Source organism: Eurosta solidaginis, chromosome 2 (genome assembly GCF_040869045.1).
Source record: "Eurosta solidaginis isolate ZX-2024a chromosome 2, ASM4086904v1, whole genome shotgun sequence".
Taxonomy (NCBI): domain Eukaryota; kingdom Metazoa; phylum Arthropoda; class Insecta; order Diptera; family Tephritidae; genus Eurosta; species Eurosta solidaginis.
In genome coordinates, this window is record NC_090320.1 from 8121796 (window position 1) to 8146538 (window position 24743).

The following is a 24743-nucleotide window of genomic DNA, read 5'->3' on the forward strand; positions in this document are numbered from 1 at the left end:
GATTTTCCTTTTGGAATTTAAAACATTATTAATTTGGAGAAGAGATGTATCTAGCAGGCTGTTTAAAAACTCGTGCTGAGTAGTGGGAGTCATGAAATTTGAGTCGATGGTATTGATCCAATTTACTGATGATAAATTGAAATCACCAAGAACTACTAGGCGGTCTTTGTCTCGCAATTGCGAGTACAAACTGCAAATAACAGTGCTATGACATGTATAAACGTGTATATCCGATCGTGGCGGTATATACGAGCAGCAGATAAACAAACTAAAATTGTGCAAGGCAAGCTTTACTGCTATAAATTCAATGTCATTTGTGGTGTCCAATAGCAGCAGCTCAGATGGAAGCGTCGAGTCAACAGCAATAAGGACACCACCTGCTCTAGATTCACGATCACGCCGATAAACTACATATTTACGTGAAAAGAGTTCAGAGTTAAAATTGTCAGCTTTTAACCAGGTTTCAGTAAAAACTATAACTTGAGAAGTAAAAATAAAACTATTCAGATAAAAGGTACTTAATTTCGATCTTAGGCCACGAACATTTTGGTACATGATGGTTATTTTTTCACTGTTTCCGCAGGGATTTTTGAGTTTTTTGAAGCTCCTGCGGCGTTAGGTTTTTTTGTAAACAAATGCACAACTGAATGTTCCGGCCAGAATGTATGTTCAAGAACTCTATCAAAATAAGCGTCTGGCACTGATATTTTAAATGATGAAATATCCCTATCATATCTAAAATTAAATTTATAAACGCCTATTTTAATAGGTTGTGAAAGGTCTAGCTTATCTTCTATATACTTAATAATATCATTTTCCATAAGCGAAGAATGAAGACGAGATACAAAAATTGTCCTGCGAGGCGGCACGGCAGTCACCTGCCTCGGTTGCGCATTGTCAACATTTGGCAAACGCACAGCGGCGGAGGTAGAATCACCACCAGTGTAGGTGGAGCTGGAAGCAGTATTGTCATTATTAATGGTTGTTATATCATTAACAGCAGTAATTTGAACTTGAGCCAAGGGTGTAGGTTTAGCATTCGTGTTTACCTTATCAGCGGCTATGTGTTCAGCAGCAGCGTGGGCATGTGCAGTTTTTGCAGTTTTATTGGTAACGTCTTTAGCATTAAGGTTAACAGAAATGTTATTAGCAGTCGAAGGCTTAACATTGGTATTTACAGCATAAGAGGTACTTGAGGTGTCGACGGCATCATTATTAGTCTGTGGGACGACAGTATGTACTTTATCGGCGGCGGTGAAATTGTTTGAATTAGCGGCGCCAGAATTTTCAACAGTAGACAGCCTGGCGTCAGTGCAGACAGCGGACGGTGACAAAACAATTGACGAAAACGAAGGTGGGATAGGCACAGAGAGGGGTGTAGGTGTGAGCATAGCCGATGCATTATCAGCTATATGTAGCTGTCAACCTTCTAGAGGAGTGTTTAGAGGGGGACCCGTACACTGCGAATGCGAGCCAGAAGGCACCGGCGAGAAAGTGCATAGATCCATTGCATATGTAACCATAGCATCGTTGTTGTGTTTTGGGGGCAAAGTACACGAACTCACTGCAGCTTTGAGCGCACCGATTTCGGCAGCCAACACACCAATGCTATCACGATTGTTCTTATTGTTTTTATTCTTATTTTTAGCACTGCGCTTATTTGAACTTGCTTTTTCCTTCACTTTGTCTTTGTTGCTGCTTTTTTCATCCTCCATGTTAACAGCTTGGTTACAACAAATTAAGTTTTTTATGCCATCTATTTGGGTAGACAAATCCCTGAATTTTACTTCAAAAGCAGTCATTATGGCTTCTAGCCCCAGTTTTTGAGAGGCTAGGACGGAGTCAAATGCCTTCGAAACTTTAATAGGCGCATTCACACACTCCGCACACATGTAGCGTATATGATAATTTGATTTTATTAGTCTAACGTTTTCTTCTTATTTGCATCATAGACTTTTTAAATTGTTTCTTCAAATTGTCGGGACGGGGCTTATATGTTTAATGCCGACGCCAAACGACATCTGCAAGGCGGATACATTTCCATTGGAAACTACCGCTTGCAGAAACAATCTTCTACTTGAAACAACTTTCCAAAATTTGCGATGTTGCTTCGCCTGGGACTTGTACCCAACGCCTTTTTTGAGGTGGGCAGATCACGCTACCAGCACACGATGGCAGCCGCTGCAAGTAGTGCCAGATTTTCATAGAACGCTATTTTACGATATGTCGCTTGACAGACGTGTTCAATGTATGGTTGCAAATATATTTTGCATACAAAAATTGTGGAATGTAAAGCGAGGCGGAAAGTTTAGATGTTGTTAACTTAATTCGGATTCAGCCACATAAAGCGAGCTCTTTGCCAAAAGCAAAAAGGTCCTACACATACCATATTTGATGCGCGATTGTGACGATGTTCTCTTCTGCATCAAAGCTTATGAAATTGAGAAAATTCATAATGACGAGACCATAAATATTGCGACCTTCAACTTCGCATAACACCCGATTTTGATTTTTAAACTTTTTCAAGCGTATGCAAATTTTTCAGCTCCTTGTCTCAAGTTTCGAGAATTTCCGCATAGTCATAGTCCAAATAAAATAGGTTATTAATGTTGTGTAGCCTTTTTGACATAATTTTCTGTGAGCTTATAGTGTTAACTACTTTGTACTCTTTACTTTAATTTTTAAAATAATTTTAATTGAGTTTTCGTGTTAACTTAAAATTTTGAATAACTTCAAAAAAAGAAAATTCTAATTAGTTAGAAAATATCTAAACTCAAAAATAAACAAAAATTAATTTTATATTACAAACCAAAATAAAAGTTTTTTAAAATATCAACTTGAATGTTGATATATTGGCGATCCTACCAACGATCCTGCGCAAATATTTTATTTCATTAATGACTGTAATGATTACGAAAATTTCCATTCGCTAATTTTTAATTAAAATGCATTTATTATCTAAATCTATATCTGTCCGTGCTTGTATATATAATACCTCGTGCTTGTGATAAATGATTTTTGAACAAAAAATTTCGCAATTTTAAAGTAACTACTCCGTCATATTTACAACGATTTAAATAGTTGTGCGAAACAGACTAAACGAACAGCCATCAGTTTGTTTCCTTAAAATCCAATTTGGAAATACATTCACCATCAACAAAAAATTATTAATTTAGTGATTATAATACGAAACTATAATTAACTTTAAAAATATTTCGTTTTGAAAGTGCTTAAAACATTTACTATTGTGAAAATAAGTGAAAGTCCATAGACATTCGTAGATGGACTGTGTGGAAACACCCGAAAACGGAAATCAAATTTTAGCAGATTTGATGAAGAAAATAGTTTAACCAATTGTTAAAACTTTTAAAGAAACAATAAAAAAATTAAAAAATAAAATCATAGCACCATAATTGTAAATCGCACATCGATTTAAAAAAAAAAATGAAACTTAAATATACTTCAATTAATAAACAATATTTTGTGCAAAAATCAAATAAAACATAAAGTACTTATAGCAGAAATTTACTAGTAGACATGCTATAAATTTTATGCAACATAAATAAAAATAAAATTTTTCTACGAATCGTTAATTAATAAAGAACTCTAAAAAACAACATACTACGCTTAAAACAATGGTTAAGTTTTCCACTTCACTACAACAAGAGCTATTACAACAATTTTACGCAAAATACACACAAGAACGGATTTAAAGTATAAGACATCACGATGAAAATGATGAGATTCATAAAGAAAACAACAAAGCCATTGCATAAACAGCAACAACAATGAATTTAATTGTTATCACGCCCAAAAAACGCCATTTATTCCCTCAAAATCTCTACAATCATCAATCAAATACTTATTAATTTGAATATTTTCTTACTAATTTAATTTTATGTAAGTATAATTTTTATTTTAATATCATATTACAAATTTTCCAATTATAATTTAAATTAAAATTTTAAACCTTTCAAATTTTCAAATTTATTTTAAGATTATTTTTATATTTTAAAAATTCTATATAAATTATTTAAATTTACTTATTTTTTATATAAAATTAAATATTTTATTTAAATTGTTAACTCCCTTTCCAAAAAAAATCTTAAATATTTTCTAATTTTCAAATTTTTCATTAAATTTTTTTTTTTTTTTTTCTTTTCTCCATATGGTTCTACGTTCACAAATACGAACCCGTAAGTTTACAAATTCGGAAAATCAAAACAACAACTATTTAAATAACACAATGACTCACAATACAACTCAAAATTCTAACATTAATACAACACAAAACAACATCTCTAATATAACACAAGATACTTCAACACAAGATAACTTTACAAATATTTCTTCTACTAAATCTATTAAATTACCACAATTTTGGCAAGAATCTCCCGATGCCTGGTTTTTGTTTGTTGAAGGACAATTTGAAATTAACAATATCAATGATGATAATTTAAAATTTCAAAATGTTCTAATTACTCTTGAACGAGATACTATATCTAAAATTTTAGATGTTATTAACCCTCCTCCTCTTTTTAATAAATATGATACAATCAAAAAAATTCTATGTGAAAGATTTTCTCTTAGCGAAGAAAAACGATTAGAACAATTATTTTCAAAAACTGAACTTGGTGATCGTTCACCATCTGAATTATTCAGATTTATGAAATCACTTATAGGTTCTGACTCCATAGTTAGCCAAGAATTACTCTTTAAATTGTGGATTCGTAAATTACCACAAGAAATACAAATTCATTTGACTTCCAATAATAATCAAAACAGAGATGAAATTATTATTTTAGCTGACAAACTTTTTGATTTAATCAATAAACCTCATTCTTCCAAATCTCCTGTAGTCTCAAGTATAAATAATAATATATTAGAACAATGCGTTAAAAATTTAACTGAATTAACTACGGCTATTTATCAAAATTTAAATAAAATTTCGAATGATATTAATCAATTACAAATCCGTTCAAGAACTAAAGATAGAAATAGATCTAAATCTCGAAATTTTTCAGGATCTAGAAATTTTTCAAACAATCGTAATTTTAATTCACAAACAACTATTTGTTGGTATCACAAAAAATTTAAGAATAACGCTCTCAAATGTATACCCCCATGCAATTTTAATCAAAATCATAATTCAAATTACGAACAAAATTTAAACTGAAACGATCCATTATGACGGTGACGGATAATGGAACTATTATTAAACCTACTCGTCGCCTCTTCATATTTGATAAATTCAATAAACTTAATTTTCTTATCGATACCGGTGCAGTTGTATCAGTTATTCCTTTTTCTAAATTTAAAATTTATAAAAGAAATTCTGATCTTACTTTAACTGCAGCAAACGGTTCTTCAATTGAAACTTTCGGTACAAAACTACTTAAAATTGATTTAGGTTTAAGAAGAGATTTTGAATTTCCATTCATTATTGCGAATATTGATACACCAATTTTAGGAGCAAACTTTTTAGAAAAATTCGGAATTATTGTCAATATTAAAAATAAAGAAATAATGGATTCTACTACAAAAATTAAAGTTACTGGATCTTCTGGATTTTCTGATATTTTCTCACTCAAAATTCCTATTGTCGAAAATAAGTTTTCAAAATTACTTAATGAATTTCCGTCTATTACCTGTGAACCAGATTATACTAAAAAAGTTAAACACCATACGGTTCACAGGATAGAAACAAAAGGTATTTTACCATTTTCGAAACCCAGACGTCTTGATCCAATCAAACTTAAAATTGCTAAAGCTGAATTTGAATTTTTAGTTAAAACGGGTATATGCAGACCCTCAAATTCTCCTATTGCATCTCCACTTCATCTCGTTCCTAAAAAAGAACCAAATGATTGGAGACCTTGCGGAGACTATCGAAGACTTAATTTTATTACTACACCAGATCGGTATCCCTTACCACATATTCACGATTTAACAATTGATTTAAAAAACAAACAATATTTTTCCAAAATTGATCTTGTACGTGCTTACCACCAAATTCCAATGGCAGAAGAAGACATTCATAAAACTGCAATAACTACCCCTTTTGGAATGTTTGAATTCGTAAGAATGCCTTTCGGTTTACGAAACAGTGCTCAAACTTTCCAACGCTTTATTAATGAAGTATTTTCTGATTTCGATTTTGTATTTACATACATTGATGACATTCTTATTGCCAGTGATAATGAAGATCAACATATAAATCATTTAAAATCAGTTTTCAAAAGACTTGAAGAATATAATTTAAATATCAAACCTTCAAAATGTACTCTCGGTGTAAATAAATTAAATTTTTTAAGTTACGAAATTTCAGGCGAAGGTATTAAACCATCTTTAGATAGAATTGAAATCATAACAAATTTTGAAAAACCAATTTCTATAAATAAATTACAAAAATTTTTAGGTATGATAAATTACTATCACAGATATATTAAAATGTTAGCAACAGAACTTAGTCCTCTGCATGAAATGTTAACACATGCAATTAAAAACAAACTCAAACAATTAAATTGGACAAATGAAACCACAACAGCTTTCGAAAATGTTAAAAAACATTTTGCAAAAAATACTTTACTTACACATTTCGACAAAAATGGTACTTTATCATTAGCTGTAGATGCATCAAATGTTGCTATTGGAGCAGTTCTTCAACAAACTAGCAATAATATACTAGAACCCTTAGCTTATTTTTCAAGAAAATTAACTACAACAGAAACTAAATATTCAACATTTGATCGTGAACTTTTGGCAATTTATAATTCAATTAAACATTTTAAACATTTTCTTGAAGGTAGAACTTTTACAATTTATACTGATCATAAACCTTTAATTCATGTTCTAAATTCTAAAGTAGATAGATCTCCTCGTCAACTACGTCATCTTGAATATATTGCTCAATTTACAAATGATATTCAATATATACGTGGAAAAGACAACATAGTTGCCGACACACTTTCCCGTATTCCAGAAATAAATACAATTTCAACTCAAGATATAAATTTAGAAACTTTATATAAAGAACAGCAAACTGATACATTTTTACAAAAAACCATTTCTGATCAAAATTCTGAAAATAATTTAAAAAAAATTCATATTCCAGTTATTAATTTAAATATATGGTGTGATGTTTCTCTACAACCTTTTCGACCTTATGTTCCACATTCTATGAGAAGAATTATATTTGACAAAATTCACTCATTATCTCATCCAAGTATAAGAACAACTAGAAAATTAATTCAAAATAAATATTATTGGCCTAACATGCGTAAAGAGATTAACGATTGGACTTCATCTTGCATCAATTGTCAAAAATCCAAAATTTCAAGACACACTAAATCTCCTATCCAAAAAATTCAAATACCATCAGGCCGTTTTGAACATATTCATATGGATATTGTTGGACCTCTTCCAATTTCAAGTGGAAATTATTATATTTTAACAATTATTGACAGATTTTCACGTTGGCCTGAAGCTTATCAACTTAAAGATATTTCAACAAATACTATAGTAAAAACTTTTATTCAAAATTATATACCACGATTTGGTATACCATTGAATATTACAGTAGATCAAGGTTCACAATTCACCTCAAAATTTTTTACGGAATTAACTAAACTTTTAGGTTCTCATAAAATTCATACATCTCCTTACCATCCCCAAGCAAATGGCATGATAGAGAGATTTCATCGAACTTTAAAAGCAGCAATTATAGCATCAAACGACTCGGTTCATTGGTCTGACATTTTACCATTCATTCTACTTGGTTTACGAACTTCTATTAAAGAAGATTTAAAATGTTCATCTGCTGAACTTGTTTATGGCCAAACACTTAGAATACCTGGTGAATTAATTATTTCAAATAGTAATAAAGAACATGATTTTTCTAATGACGCTCTTCATAAAATAAGAGAATATTTTTCACTTGTTCGTTCTAAAGTTTTTCATCATAACAAAGAAAATGTTTTCGTTCCTAAACAATTAGAAAATTGTGAGTATGTTTTTGTTAAAGTTCTTCGTAAATCTAATTTAGAATCACCTTATGAAGGACCTTTTAAAGTTATATCTAAGAAACATAAAACATTTACAATTCAATACAATAATACTATTAAAAATATTTCAATTGATTTACTTAAACCAGCAAACATACTTATTAACACTAATTTAAATACAAATACATTAAACAACAAAAAACAAAAAAAGGTTACATTTAATATTAATTAATAATTTGTTTGTTTCAAATTTTCTTGGAGGGGGAGTAAATATAGTGTTAACTACTTTGTACTCTTTACTTTAATTTTTAAAATAATTTTAATTGAGTTTTCGTGTTAACTTAAAATTTTGAATAACTTCAAAAAAAGAAAATTCTAATTAGTTAGAAAATATCTAAACTCAAAAATAAATTTTATATTACAAACCAAAATAAAAGTTTTTTAAAATATCAACTTGAATGTTGATATAGAGCTATCTGTTAAAAAAGCTGCAACTAAATTTAAAACATATTTTATTTTGATTATGATTATGCGTTTATGTGCTCTAAATTAAAATGACGGGACTGCAGAGATTTCTTGTTTATATCGTGTAGGGTATAAGTAAAAGTGTAATTTTTTTTAATATGGGGACTCATTAAAGCATATAAAGTTATAAGGTGTAAAATTATATTTACTTACACACGCTGTTATATGAACGCACCTAGTAATATTCTTGATAAACTTAATTGTCGAACAGCTGTATTATTGCCCAAAAAAATTGTTTGATTGTTATACAAATTAAAAAATGCCAAGATTAAGTGAAAAATCAAAACTAAAACATTTTTAATAAGATATTTTTGTAAACGACTTGCTGATGTTGGAGATTTCTGATGAAAATGCCTGCTGTAATGTCTGCAAGGTTCCATTCCTTTGAGTTTACCGCGTTTACATCATGAAATATGCGCGTAAATTTATACAAATTGTTTAAATGATTTTTCATACAAAATTTGACAGCTCGTTTACGCACGAGATAAATTTATACGTTTTCACACTTTATAAGGCATTTATAAGGTTAAATGAGTTCCCCTATAAATTTGCTTTACATGACGTCAGATGTCACCTTTTTCGCTAGTAGGGCAAGTAGAGCTGGGGCCCTATTCACTATCTGTGAGTTTTAAAATGTACACAAGAAATCGTGTAATCTTTGAAATTTTCATTCTGTGAAGCAAAACTGTGAACAAGAAAACTCACTGGTTAAAACTTCGTGAGTTTTCTTGACAGCCAGTGTACACTATTGTGACATTCAAAACTCATTCGCACTGTTGCAGAATAACTCTTTTTCTTTTCATGGCGTTTGATCAACATTTTCTCACATTTTTTTACCTTCAGCGCTCGTTCAGCAAAACAATGTGCACAATACTTTACAGAATCGCATGAAAATTTAAAGTGTAAATTTTGTGTGCAAATGAGTTTTTAATAAGTGTACATTTTTCAGTTTTTCATAGTTACGGAATTGACCCCCTGGATTCGATTCGATTTTTTTAAGAATCGATTTTTCGATTCGATTCTAGAAAAAAATCGATTAAATCGAAAAACCCTGCAAAAATTGTTGAATTACATGTTCCATTTTCTTCATGTTGGAGTACTCTAACAATAATCCTTTGCAATGCGTTTGCGGACCACCATCAGACGATCATTGCTCGTTTTTTAACGACCGTGATAACAAGACGATGACGATCGAACAGAGTTGCCAAAAGTAAAATATTGCATACAAATAACTGATAATAATATTTTACTATGGCAACTCTGATAAAATGCAACCGCGCACTGGTTTTATGTATACATACTATAGTATAGAGAAATATTGGTTTCTTTATTCACGCAAATTCTAAATAACATAAGAATATTCGTAGTATAAAATATAAAAGTTGCATTGCCCCTATTCATTTACTTTCATTTTCAATTAAATTCACTCCGATAATTCTTTCCGACACAATTCCTCTTTAGTACTTTGGCATATGATCCTCTGTGGGTGCTCCGTGGAGTACTACAGTGAAAGTACTTTGAAAGTACTCTCACGTATGTACTCTATGGAATACTCACAAACAAAGCGAGAGTGGGATCACCTACTCCTCTCCTAGGACATCGCAATGTTAATTGGAGCACATTTTTTGTATGAATACAGATTAGTTTTGAAACACTCCTATACTCCCAAAGGAGTATTCCTTACATTATTTATGGGTACTCGCTTTTTTTGAAGGGAATTCCTGTTTAGTACTTTGGCATATGATCCTCTGTGGGTGCTACATGGAGTACTATAGTGAAAGTACTTTGGAAAGTACTCTCACGTATGTACTCTATGGAATACTCACAAACAAAGCGATAGTGGGATCACCTACTCCTCTCCTAGGACATCGCAATGTTAATTGGAGCACATTTTTTGTATGAATACAGATTAGTTTTGGAATACTCCTATACTCCCAAAGGAGTATTCCTTACATTATTTATGGAGTACTCGCTTTTTTTGAAGGGAATTCCTGTTTAGTACTTTGGCATATGATCCTCTGTGGGTGCTCCATGGAGTACTACAGTGAAAGTACTTTGGAAAGTACTCTCACGTATGTACTCTATGGAATACTCACAAACAAAGCGAGAGTGGGATCACCTACTCCTCTCCTAGGACATCGCAATGTTAATTGGAGCACATTTTTTGTATGAATACAGATTAGTTTTGAAACACTCCTATACTCCCAAAGGAGTATTCCTTACATTATTTATGGAGTACTCGCTTTTTTTGAAGGGAATTCCTGTTTAGTACTTTGGCATATGATCCTCTGTGGGTGCTCCATGGAGTACTACAGTGAAAGTACTTTGGAAAGTACTCTCACATATGTACTCTATGGAATACTCACAAACAAAGCGATAGTGGGATCACCTACTCCTCTCCTAGGACATCGCAATGTTAATTGGAGCACATTTTTTGTATGAATACAGATTAGTTTTGGAATACTCCTATACTCCCAAAGGAGTATTCCTTACATTATTTATGGAGTACTCACGTTTTTTGAAGGGCAAACAAAGTTTATTTAAATTTTGCTTATTATTTGTAACAGTGCACTTTCTTACGTACTTAACCATTTACACGATTTTTCCCAACAAATAAAGCTAGACAGTTTCTCTTCTCGCATCAAGGAATGCCATATGGGTCTTCACTTGATCCTTTCGTCGGAGTGAGATAATTAGTATAGTCTTTACCGAAATGTCATACTTTTTGCGTGTTCTTGGATTTTTTATTTCGAAATGTATGGAAACCAACCTTGGGAACAGTAACCAATACAATTTCTTCTTTAATACTTATTATTATAATATGTATAATATTCTCGCTTCGTTTACGGCATTAGAATCGATCTATGTTCAGCGTCATATAAAAAGCAAGTATTTATTACATACGTAAGGTAACATGTTCTCAGTATACGTTTGCAGCTTTTTAATCAATGAGGTATACGGAACTTTCAAGTGACAACATACGGCAATTTGTGTCATGGTTTGCGTAGTTTCAGTTAAAAACTTTATGGAAGTATTTTCTTAGCTTATTGAAAATAAAAAGGAGTAAGGAATTTAATTGACGAAATTTCATAAAAATTGCCACTTCTGTTTTCGTGTTTGCTGCTGTCTATATCATAAAAAGTATTGATTTTATATATTTCTTAAAAGTGTGTTCCTTAATGTTACTCGTAAAGGCAAAACGTACCGAGGATCCAAGATTGTGTAAAAGATCTGAATCCGTTATCTTCGACAATCATAAATGGTTGCATATCTATGGCAATCATTTGCCGTCTCTCAGTGAGTTTTACAGCTCCGGCTCACCCTCAACTCTCACGGGAATGCTCTGGATAATTGAGAGACTTGAGAAGCAGCAGATGTCGTGAAATTTTCGCACACGTGAAATGTGATAGGCAGATGTCGCCGCTGTTTTTCATTTAACTCATACGGCGAAAGGCTAAGCAGCGACATCTATTTTCGAAAAAGTAGGTATATTAAAGGCCGCGTTGCCAACCTAAAAAGAAGTAATTAACAAATTATCTGGCTCAAAATTGAACCAGACTTCTATCTGGGTTTATCTGGCTCAAATCGTTGTTGTTGCATTTACATGCAAAATTATTTATCTGGTTCAGGATTTTGCCACCGGATGATAGCTAATCTAATCAAAGCACAATCCAGTTTTTTTTTCGCTCATCTACAGGCTGAGACTTCCTTATGTTGTTGTTATTAGATTCAAAAAAGAATTCTATAGGGCCTGTTGATGAAGACATTTCCATCCATTAGTTTTCATTTCGTACTGAACACAATATCATACCACAAAATAGATAAATATATGTTCAATATATTGCTTGCCAGAAGTGCGAAGTCATTTCTTCATCTTTCTCCTTTCTCTCGAAGCCACCAACACAATAAAGCTAAATTTATTTTTTTTTTGTTTAATTGACACTGCACTCGCAAGCGTTGTATGGCAAGGTGCTTAAAAGAGCCCTTATTTAATTCCGTTATTTGCAGAAATGTTAATTTTTTGGTTTTTTTCATAGCACCACGCCAGGCACAAAATTATTAATATATATTTATTTGAAAATCCAATATATGGCTTGTTGCCATGTTTTTCCACTATACCGTTATGGGTAAAATACCGTTCGTATATAAAGCACATTTTATTTTTATGGCGTCACGCCAGATATTCCGTTAGTTAAGGTTACAATATCCCGTTACATTTTGTTTAATATATAAAAATAAGGTTAGGTTTTTTTTTGGCAACACGCCAGTTTTCAAATGTCACTGATTCCTATTAGGAGTGCATAAAACCGCCCTAACTCTAGGTCAGGGACGCATTGCATCTTCTAACTCCGCCAAACGGCCGAGGGAAGCAAAGCAGCCAACGTTGATGCCTATTTTACTTTTCCACTCAACGCAAAAAAGCCCGAAAAAATTGACGTTGAGTCGAGGATGACACCGCACGTCCACTCCCACGTAAATAGAGTTGGGTCGTTTCGTTCTGAACTTGTTCAATTGACCGGGTCTCTCAACTGAACAAGTGAACTAGATCTTCGATTTCGGTTCCATTTGTTATTTTAGTTCATTTGTTCCTTTAGTTCGTTTTATCTAATGTTATTCTTTCTCACTTCTCGTTCGCGATGATTTCGATGATGCCACTTAAGGCTTCATTACTGATACTTAGCATAGACTTGACTTGACTTGGCGTAAACTTGGCAACTTAGCCACGATTATACTCCACTTGGTGCATAAAATCTGGTATCATAATCAGCGTTGAAATTTATTTTTAAATAAATGTCAATTTGTATGACAAAATGTCAAAATGAAATGGAAACAAACAAATGGCATCTCAAAATGTAAACGTCACTTAGAACTTACATAGAAAATCAAAATTCAACAGACTTCTAAGTCAAGTTAAGTTTTGAGTAATCAGTAACATGCAATGTTAATTTAACAGAACTATAAGTGACAGTTCGCAAGCCAAGTCAAGTCTATGCTAAGTATCAGTAATGGAGCCTTTACACTAAAGATATGTTTGGTCATCTTTGTGTGTGGCACTGCTACAACAATATATGTATGGACTAATTATGAAAAACATCTTTTGTAAGAAACTAATTACTAATTGAAAAGATCATATTTACAATTTGTGTCTGTACTCTTTCAATTTCCTGGATCTTCCGAAATTTGTAACTTTTTTTTGAAGTTAATTAAACATATATGTGTATATTAACTTATTTATTCATAACACATCTAAATATACCTACAAAAAGCATTGCTGCATACATACTCTCATCTATACTTGTTGGCTTTTTTCGGGGGTGCAAGCAGCAGTGAACAAATTTGCTTGAAAACAAAAAAGAACAGATGAACAAAAAGAACAACTTGTTCGTTCATCAGAAAAAGAACTAAAGAATCGAATCTCTGAAATGAACGAAAAAGCACAACTCTACACGTAAAGGCAAGACCGGAATGAAGCTAATTTATAAAAACAAAAATTACAGAATATGTATTTCCTCAAGCGTCCGTAAAGTAGATAGTGATGAAAACTTCGATGCTTAAAGAATCGAACGATTTAAAAAAAATCGATTTTACATTTAAAAAAAAGATCGATTAAGAATCGAATCGAAATCCAGCTCTAGATAAAAGTGAAATTTCTGTGCAACCTAGAAAAAAATGTTTTGATGTACGAAAAAAGCAAAAAACTGCAATAGTCAACGTTTTTTTTTATCAACTATATATTATATTAAGCAGAGCCCTTTTAACGAATAATTATTTTGCAAAGTGTTAAGGCTTTACCACTCGTCCATTGCTTTAAAAATAGGGCTGCTAAACAAAAGTGGTTGCATCTTAGCGGGATTGTATATATAATTAGCTGAAGGAGGCTCACTGGAAGAGGCAAAGTCAACATCATTATGGTGAAAAAGTGCTGTCAGGAATACATTAAGCTAAGAACCCAATTGTGACTAAAACAGCCCAAACATTTGTAGTTCGAAATCTTGATTAGGTAAAAGCAAATTTCGGGAACGGCCTTGCCCCGCCCTATATAAACAAGTAAAATGGGTGGTGACGCAGCGATACGTCGCAGCGCTACATTGGCATCTACGCACAATGAAATGGGTACAATGGCACACCTGATGGAAGGACAACGTGATAATGAACCATATCGTACAAGTCGACCGGGTAGTAGATTGCTGACGTCAAGATTTGCTTGTCTACGATGTTGCGGAAATATTATTTCATATCTTGTACGTATACGCAATACACCTGAAGAGTTGGAACAAAGATATAAATCTAGGGAGATTGATAAATTTTTGGAAAAGGAGAAGCATACGTTCCGGCGGCAGGTAAATTGTGGACTTACTCTTTAAATGCATATATATGTACATAAATACATTGTTACAATTGTATATACAGAAATGTATAACCATTTCCAATTTTTATTTAGGTGAAACTTTTGCTACTGGGCGCTGGGGAATCTGGAAAATCTACTTTCCTGAAGCAAATGCGTATAATACATGGAATTAGCTTTGAACCCGAACTAATTCGCGAATACCAATATGTGATATATCAAAATGTTATACGAGGTATGTATAAAAAACTATCCAGTATCACACTTGGTATTTTCTCTTATAACATAATAATATAAATATTTTTCTGCGTTATACCTTCTCCAATTTGTGGCGTGTCTGCATTTTAGTTTTTCCTTCTATTAGGCTACTTTGTTTAACACCAACACCCAGTGGCTTCTGAGAAAGGAGATGAATTTTTGATGTGGATCTATTCCTGTAGGAAATACATTCAGAAATCTTGCCAATGCCTAAGGGCTCGGCATTTTTTAAAATATTTCCTAAGTATTTTGGTTTTAGCTGTCCCCTCTCTTAATTGTTGGGCCATAGGTATGGTACGCCAGCACACCATCTCTACCACAGCGGCCGATGCAATATGACATCCGCATTAGTACATTGTCTAGGGGAAAACTTCTATTACATTAACGACTTTCTTTCGAAACATAACGTTTCCATTCTGCTCCAACAATGGCTTATAGCAACTTGGTGCACCGACGGATAAAACAGGAGCATTTTTACTGCCCTCTAGTCCGTAGTGGAAACAAATCCGGTTCGTTCCGTTACTAGCATCTTCTAGTATAGGCCTTCGGGTCTACCCACCTTGCTTGCTGATTTGAAGGAACGGTGTTCATTAACATAACCAACGCAGTAGGTTGCTTGTGGAAAGTGATCAGCCATCGAGTTGCACGTTACTACCACATATGCCACCATTTGTCATGTTAATGGTCCCATCCGGTACCTTCCGGAAACTACCGCCACTAAGGTACTAGTCCTATCATCACTGAAACAATTTCCTAAGACCGCGTTCTTCTGGGTCATCCCGCCCTAGCGTCGCCTATTAAATATGTGTATTTGTTACAGAATTCACCTCGCGCTGGCGAGATTGACAGTTGGGTTGAGGAAGCTGTGAAGCTCGTCCAGATCGAATCGTCTCTACCATCCAACTTTAAGAAAACATTGTTAGAATCGAACGTCCTGCTTCACTTTACTGTCTTTGCACCACTTCCTCTTTCGTCAAGGAGCTTGGGAATGTTAAAACCTTACCCGTGTGTATATTTTTATACATATAATTATATAAAAAGTTTACCATGGGATGAAGTATGCGAATTTGACACTCAGAATCATATAGACTCAGCCGCTGCGCTCACATGACATGCATGCTGTTTTTGGACCTCTTCTTTATAGTAAAAAAAGTTCAAAGCATCCCTGAGGCATACAACTTATGTATGTATATCCTTTTTATTTATTTCCAGGAATGCAAGTATTGATTGACGCACGTCAAAAACTGGAAATCCCTTGGGAAAACAACGAAAGAGAAAACGACGCAAATTATGCTAAATTAATCGAAAGTAGTAAAGTAGAAATCGACAATTTCATACAATGGGCACCATATATACGTAGACTGTGGCAAGATCGTGGCATCAGGCGTGCTTATGAAAGACGAAGAGAATTTCAAATTGTAAGATAAGTCACCTTCATAAACAATATACATACAATTTCTAAATTTGTTATTTTTCAGAGTGATTCTGTAAGCTATTTTCTAAATGATATTGACCGTTTGTCTACGTATGATTATGTGCCGACACACAAAGATATATTGCATTGTCGGAAAGCAACCAAAGGAGTTTATGAATTTTGTGTAAAAATACAAGTAAGTGAAGGTCTCAAGATATATTCCATCCCCTCACATTATTATCTCTGTTTAAACTATACGACCAAAAAAGACTTTAAAAGCTGTAGCAGAAGCATGTTGCTGTCGGAGTAAAAGTGCTTGGTCGACCAGACAAGACTGTTGCATAGTGTACATTCAACAAGTTGTGTGTGCTACACTTGTTAGTCAGTAGAATAGTAAGCACTGCTAACTGCTTAGTTGCAACCTACTTCTTTCGTGAATGTTATCATCATGCTATGCTTCAATTTAAAGGAAATGTATTGTAATGTTTCCAGGAATGAGGATGCGTTGTGGAGTACAGATATCAATTTACATTGCGGTATCCTAGGCCAGCATCACCTAATTCAGAGCTCCGAAAAGAACTTTCAAAAAAATCCCATATAGTAACTTAATGGACTATTCACAAGCAAAGGTGAAGCTGAGCGATGTACTTAATATTGGAGTACTTATATGACAAGAATTGTACAGATTATCATACAATTTTTCAGGGTCGCTGAAATAATGGCACCAAATCATTTATTCTATAAAGAGCAAATACAATTCACACCAAAGTGGACAAAATTCGAACCAAAACGAAATAATTCCAAAGATTTCAAACCAAAACGTAATAAATAAATTTTTTCAGACTGAAAGGCAATAATTGAAAACAACTATCTGTCTTAACTTCTAATCTAGTTGTCCGATAAATGTGATTTTTTTGCTGTGCGTGTGTCCTTTCATAACTGCTATAATATCGTAAGTAGCATTTGAAAATATACCTCCATTTAAGACTAAACACTTTTTCCCATTTATCTTGAATTTATTATGAGTCACTTATTGCGTTTTGATTTGAAACTTGTGAAATATAGTCCAAGCGAAAGACGTTCAAACCAGAATTTGTAGACACACTAAAAAAGGCAAAAGGAAACTGTGTTCTATGTTATAACAAAAGTTTATTTATTCCATTCCCGAAAAAAACTGTTTTGGCGCTTGCAACATTGTTCGCTCAAACCTGTCGTATCTTTTAGGCGTATAAACTTTCGCTTACTCTTTGTGATTACGATATATCTTACTTAATTGGCGCTTAACTCTTTAAACAGTTATTGTCGTCCAACAAGGCGCGCCAGTCGCTTCTTCTCTCTGCTAACCGGCGCCAATTGGTCACACCAAGCACCAGGACGGGTACGTAAGTGACTTGTAGAGTATGATTTTCGTTTGCCAAGAGAGGACTTTACTTTTCCATTGCCTAGCTAGTCCAAAGTAGGATTTATTGGTAAGAGCGTCTCTTCGCTGGATTTCAGAGCTGATGTCGTTGTTAGTGTTGATGCTGGTTCCCAAATAAACAAAGTCTTACTATTTCGAAATTAAGGCTGTCAACAGTAGCGTGGTTGGCAAATGCATATGCGCTGACTCTTTGCTCGATGACAGCAGGTACATACTTCGTTTTGTCCTCATTCACCATCAAACCAATCTTTACCGCTTTTTTTTCCAGTTTGCAGTTGAGCAGAACTAACGGCGTGGGTGTTTAGGCCGACGATATCAATGTCGCCAGCATACGCCAGTAATTGCCCTCTTGTATAGAATATTGTTCCAGGGTGGTTAAACTCTGCAGCTAGTATAGTTTTCTCCAGCATCAAATCAAAGAAATCGCACGACAGGTCACCCTGTCTGAAACCTCGTTTAGTTTCGAATGGCTCGGAGAGGTCCTTCCCAATTCTGACTGAGCTGATGGTGTTGCTCAACGTCATTTTGCACAGCCGTACAAGTTTTGCGGGGAAACCAAATTCAGGAATAGCGGTTGTTGTTGTTGTAGCAGTGAGGAATAGCGGTCGAAGGCGGCTTTAGAGTCGATGAAGAGGTGATTTGTGTCGATCCTTTTTTCGTTGGTAGATTTACCAGGTCTGAAGCCGCACTGATAAGGTCCAATCAGCCGATTCACAAGACACAATATTCGTAAAATATATGCCCCTTTGGGGGCTGATAAATACAAAATGTTTTTAAGTATTTGAACATTTCTACCAAACCAATCATCATCATCATCCTCCTCCTCCTCAACTCCTATTGGAGCATAGGGCCTCGACCACCGACTTAAGTCTTATTCTGTTAGGTGCAGTTCTTGTGATGTCATTCCACGTATATCCTGCGTTTTCGAGTTCTTTATCCACAGTTCTGCGCCAAGTTTTCGCAGGTGCACCAGGTCGTCGGCTTCCTTGTGGATTCCATCGCAATGCTTGTCTGGCTATATTTACTGGAGGTCTTCTGAGAGTGTGACCAATCCACGACCATTTACGCTTGGTTATTTCTGTGGCAGCCTTAGGTTGATTTGTTCTAGACCATAAGTCGTCATTTGAAATTCTTTCCGGCCATCGAATTTTCAGGATTCGGCGCAGACATTTATTAATAAAAACTTGTAGACGTTTCTGAATTGAAGTTGAGCTTTTCCACGTCTCGCAAGCATAAAACAGTACTGATTTAACATTCGAATTAAACAGTCGAAGCTTCGTTTTTAAAGATATTTGGCTGGACCTCCACACGTTTGCCAGTTGCCCAAAAGCCATTCTTGCTTTGTTTATGCGAGACTGAACGTCCTCATCTGCACCGCTCTTATTTGAGACAATACTACCAAGAAAAACAACGGACTTTACACCTTCGATTTCATTTTCGTCAACCGTAAGCATCAATGGCCTTGATGAAATACTATAGCCACATCTTATGACTTTGGTTTTCGCTGTATTAATGCTTAGTCCGGCCTCCTTTGCATGTGTGTTGACAGCTTCTAAATTGTGTTGAAGGTGAGTACTTCTGTGGCTTAGCAGACAGACATCGTCTGCATATTCTAAATCCCCTAGCTGAGTGAAAGGCGTCCACTGTACACCGTGTCCACCATTTTCTGCGTTCCTCATAATCTCGTCTAATGCCAAGATAAACAAGAGCGGCGAGAGTATGCATGCCTGTCGCAACCCGCTTTTAATTTCGAAGGGTTCTGACCCGGCACTTAAATTCGGCATACATTGCCTTTATAATGTTGATTATTTTATTGGGCATCCCTCGTTTTCGTAGTATTTCCCAAATATATTTCCTGTCGATAAAAAGTAAATAAGCTGATGTTCTGTATTCACAGCATTGTTCAACAATGATTCGGACGGTATTTATTAGATCAACATAGGATCGGTTTTGTCTAAAGCCAAACTGATTTTCTCTTAGAGTTCCGTGCACCGCCTCTTCAATTCGGGACAGTAAGATCGTGGAGAACACTTTGCTAGGAATCGAGAGTAAGGTGATACCTCTGTAGTTGTTACAATCAGAGGTATCTCCCTTTTTTGCCACTTTTACAAGTATGCCTTCATTCCACTGACGAGGGTAGGATTCTTCTTCCCATACCTGACGGAAGATTGGAAGTAAGGTTTCAGCTGCGGTATCTGGATCTGCTATGAGGTATTCAGCATATATGTCATCAGTTCCTGGGGCCTTGCCCTTTTTTAAGGACTTGATTGCTGAAATTATTTCATTTTTCGTAGGGGGCGCGGTGTTTACCCCATTGAAGTGGGGTTGGTTGTTGTAGTTTGCAGCAATAGTGTTGGAATTTAAGGTCGCTTCACCTACAGGATTATTTAATACTTTCTTGAAGTGTTCCACCCATACACACACGAAACCAATAACTTTGTTTAAAATTTAATTCTTAATTTTAGAACATTCCATTCGTGTTTGTTGATGTTGGTGGCCAGCGTACGCAACGACAAAAGTGGACTAAATGTTTTGATTCATCAGTTACATCGATTATATTCTTGGTGTCAAGTTCTGAATTTGATCAAGTACTTGCTGAGGATAGGTAAGAAATCGTTTATAAACTTGTGAGAAAATAACAGTATAGTTGTCGTTTGATAGGAAATCGGCATACAATGTCGAGAAGAGAGCATCCAAATGTACATAAATAAATTGCATTCTTGATTTTGTTACGTCGAATAATTAAGAATTTTAGAGTTAAACTTAAAATTGAAAAAATGGCGTGAAAACTTTGTTTAAGTAACGCCTTAAAAGGCGTGTTTTTATTATTATTTTTTTATTATTTGTGCCCCGGACTGGAAGCGACTATAAGATTATATTATATCGTTCCATATCATTTCATATCGCCAGCTAACTGAAGGTCTAATATATCAATATTAGAAAACGTCTTGAGTCCCATGGTAATTGATTGATTTTTAAAACTAGATTAAAAATATTTATGAGCTAAACTTTGTTTCTTTCTCACAACCGTCGCACGATGGGATATTTCATCAATTAGCCGGCAATCGCATTTTCAATATGTGGCATTTTAAAAAAACAAATGCTCATTAACATTTCTAGATATCTAGTAAATAAGATTCATACTCCAAACCCCATCGCAACGTCAACGCAATCGAACACTACACATCCAAAGTTGTTTTGAATTTAAGTTCAACTCGATGTATTTTTTCAATGAAACGCAGCGTAAACTTCTAACGTAAATTTATAGAGCTTTAATCAGATTAAATGACATTTTCTTCTAGATCAGGTAAATGTGCAATTAATTCATATTTTAGCTTTTTATTGACTTATATTTTGTAGTATAACTACCTCTTACATAACCACTTTTCTATATCATATTTTTCGAAAACCTTACAAACAAAAACGTTTATATTTTGTTCATGGCATATCATGTCAGTAATTTTATTAGAAGATATAAGCTTGAGCTCATAGTATAAATATTACCAGGTAATTTACTCTTCTTGGCGGCCATAATGGTTTTTTGATTTTTAAAAAAAAATTTTAAAATCACTCTCTTAAACTTTGTGGAAATGCCAAACCAAAGTAAACACGAAAAAATTGTTGGTTTGACAATTTAATTTTTTTAATGCCAAAAAAATAAAATGCTTATGAAATAAGTAAAAAAATATTTCTAAAAGTTTTGAAATCGGTTTTTATGTACATATATGGCAAAAAATGAGTTACCAACATAATGGATGCCTAAACACGTCCTATTTTTGCAAAGGGACAAAATAAAAGGCTTTACTTCTTAATCTCTTCTAATTAAGAAGCGAATGTTGGATACCTCCCCCCCCTATTGATTTTTCATTAATCCTTTGATACGCCTTTAACCCTGAAATATGCTGAAACTTCACTTTATAAGAGATCACCAGTCTCAAGTGTCATCGCTACTGTGGAAAAAAATGATCTTGGAGGTATTCTTTGGTTTGTTTTGGTCCTTTTCCTCGCGGTTGGAAGATCAATTTTTTAATTGGCGCTTAACCGTTTAGGGGATGCTGGTCGTTGCGTAACAAGTCACTCCAGCTAACCCTGTTTCACGATAACTGACGCCTACGGGGGCACCGAGAGAGATCAAAGTCTTCCCCACCTGCTTCTCCGAACCCAGTGTAGATCTTCCCATAACTTGCCCATGCCAGCAAAAATGCTGTAGCTTCGTCGTCCAGTTGGAGTATGATTGTTCGTGGATGCTGAATTTACCGGCTGAAAGGTCAAAGTCTGCCGCCGTGGTGTAGAGCTAGTGTGTTGGCCTATTCATCAAAAATATTTAAGAAAATTTGTATAAATGGTATTGATTGTCCCTCGGCATTACCTTAAAACCAAAAGTTAGTCCGCCTTAGCAGATAAATTTTTGGGTCGGCACAAAGCATGTATTTAGGTGAGCCAGTTCGTAGAAAAACGAATACACGATACGTAGCCTTCGAATTAGATGGAAAGCTAGACCTTAATCTCCTCAGATATATATTACACCAAATTGTTATTATTAGTAGATATTTATCTCTTCCGTACACCTTGGCGGCAAGTCGGGTTTTTCTTATCGTCGCGCAGACGCTGATATATTTCTAACCAGTTTGTTGAAGAAAATTCCTCAGAAGAGGATCGTGGCCTAATGCTTCCTTTTACGGGAAACCACAATACAATTCTTGAATTGAAAATTCTGGAATGCGGTTGACCCTTGATATTACTTATTTTCGATTTTGGATAAAATATCATAATATTGTACCGAATTTACTGCAATTCCCCTTATTTGCAATCTTCTGCTAACGTTCGTATCGCTAAACTGTTGAAAAAATAACTCCAATATTGAATAATGGAAAAATGGCCTTTATTAAATAACACTTATACTTTGCAACTAGTTTGCTTAATAACCAAACTGACTGATAGCTTAAATGAAACTGGTCTATTGCCCGACAGATAGCGTGCTTAACTGAAACTGCTTACTGCGCCTCTACCGTTGGTGCTTTTATACTCTGTGATTTCCTCGTTGCATCTTCTAGGCGCTTCCAGAATTTACTTAGTTACTGCCATATAATTATAGCTACAGATGCACGTGTATAGCTCTCAGATGCGCGTGTATTTGTGAGCGACACTTCCCCAATTACAATTGCATACTTTTGGGAGCATCTCAGATAAGATATCTGCATGTGTTTGTGCATCTCTTCTCCGCTGCGTGTACGTACATATGTGTAGACATAATGATTGAATTATTGATGTGCGTACAAACAGAGAATTTATACACAATGAGAAGGAGTTTTTTTTGGCATCCACTGGTTACGATCCATTTGCATGTGACACGTCTTGCACTTCACCACTATTCCCCAAATTCATGTTAACTTAACAGGGTGCAAGACGTAACAGAAAATTCTCTTAACGATTTTCTCTGTTCGTCTGTTACCAAAAATTCTCGGATCAGAGCAAATATATTGCAAATTTTAATTCTCTGATTTTTTGTAAATAAATTATGATGATTGGTATTGTTTCATTGTAAATTGACTTGCCCCATTAAGTAAGGTCTTAGGAGGCAATTATTTAATAGCATATTTGGTGCAGGTGTAAAGCACTTGTATCAATTTATTTTTTCTTTTTCCAACTTGTGGTTCAAATGCCGCTCGTTGTTTTATTATTTATATATTGATTGGTCCCATCTATTTTGCATCAATCAGGAAAGGTGCCCATTTTTCCCAAAACAGCCGATTTTACCAGGCCATCAGAAAAAGGGAACAACATATTTGCTCGAATAATATTACCCATCTTCAACTAACTTTCGAATATCGTATTTCCATATTGTCATCTTCCTCACCTACAGACAATTCATGTTACCGTCTTACTCATTTGCATACAATCTGATACAATTTTATTCATATCGAATTTCCTCATTTCCATATTGTCTTGTCATCTTCCTCATCTGCATACAATTTTATTTTTCCTTCTTCCTCCCTAACGCCCCAACCATCTTATTTTTGAAATCATATGGTATATGGTTAAGTGCCTTATGCTCTGAGTTCGACTACCGCGTCGGCTCCATGATTTATTTATTTATTTTTCTATTTCTTCTGCTTTGGTGATTGAAAATCAATCAAAAATCAATAAAAAGTTTCTTTTTATAAGCTACAGAGGAAGGCAGAAAATTTGAAAAAGAGCCCGATTCACCAGGCCATCATAAAAATGTGTAGGGTTACTGGATAATATAAATTGCATTTGGCATCTCTAATGAATGCTGCTAATACGCCAATTACACGGCTCAAGTATCCTTGTGCCAATTACCAATTTGCACAAGGATTTGCCCGGTGTGTGCACTGGTTGCGCTCTTTGCGCAGAGAACTGCGCTAAAATCAAAACGATTTTGATATTTACGCATGTCTGCAAATATTGCACATGCTTTTTTCTTCGTGTGTGGTGAATGTTACACAGTTTACCTTTGGTTTCTGATAATATAACATCAGTAATTGTTGTTTAAAAATGTTAATATCGAAGGCGTAAGGACCATCTCTAGTTTGTAACAGGAACTCACACAAATTCAATAATACATAATAATTTTTTATACAATTAGAACACATGTTTCATTTGTTGTGTTAGTTGAAAAATGAATATTGCGCAGTGCTGCAATGAGTTGAGATGGTCTTGCAACTAAAATATATATATTATAAATACAATGGAAAATAAACGCTTCTGGTGCAAGTTTTTCGACTTATACTGTGAATTACCAGCACTGTGGAAAAT

General features: G+C 34.3%; 2 protein-coding genes across 2 annotated transcripts in view; both read left to right on the forward strand.

Moving 5' to 3' along the window:
- Nucleotides 1-13890: 13890 nt before the first annotated feature.
- cta (Guanine nucleotide-binding protein subunit alpha cta) overlaps nt 13891-24743 on the forward strand; it is a 47016-nt gene continuing 36163 nt past the window's right edge. The window contains exons 1-6 of the mRNA XM_067764300.1: nt 13891-14448; nt 14513-14869; nt 14971-15109; nt 16345-16550; nt 16611-16742; nt 20432-20571. Of these exons, the coding sequence (XP_067620401.1) occupies nt 14582-14869; nt 14971-15109; nt 16345-16550; nt 16611-16742; nt 20432-20571 (905 nt within the window). The 5' untranslated portion in view covers nt 13891-14448; nt 14513-14581. The remainder of the gene's footprint in view (nt 14449-14512; nt 14870-14970; nt 15110-16344; nt 16551-16610; nt 16743-20431; nt 20572-24743) is intronic.
- The window catches only part of Caper (RNA-binding protein 39-like protein Caper), a 103031-nt gene continuing 98840 nt past the window's right edge, over nt 20553-24743 (forward strand). Inside the window, exon 1 of the mRNA XM_067764298.1 lies at nt 20553-20571. The gene's annotated coding sequence lies outside the window, so the exon portion shown is untranslated. The remainder of the gene's footprint in view (nt 20572-24743) is intronic.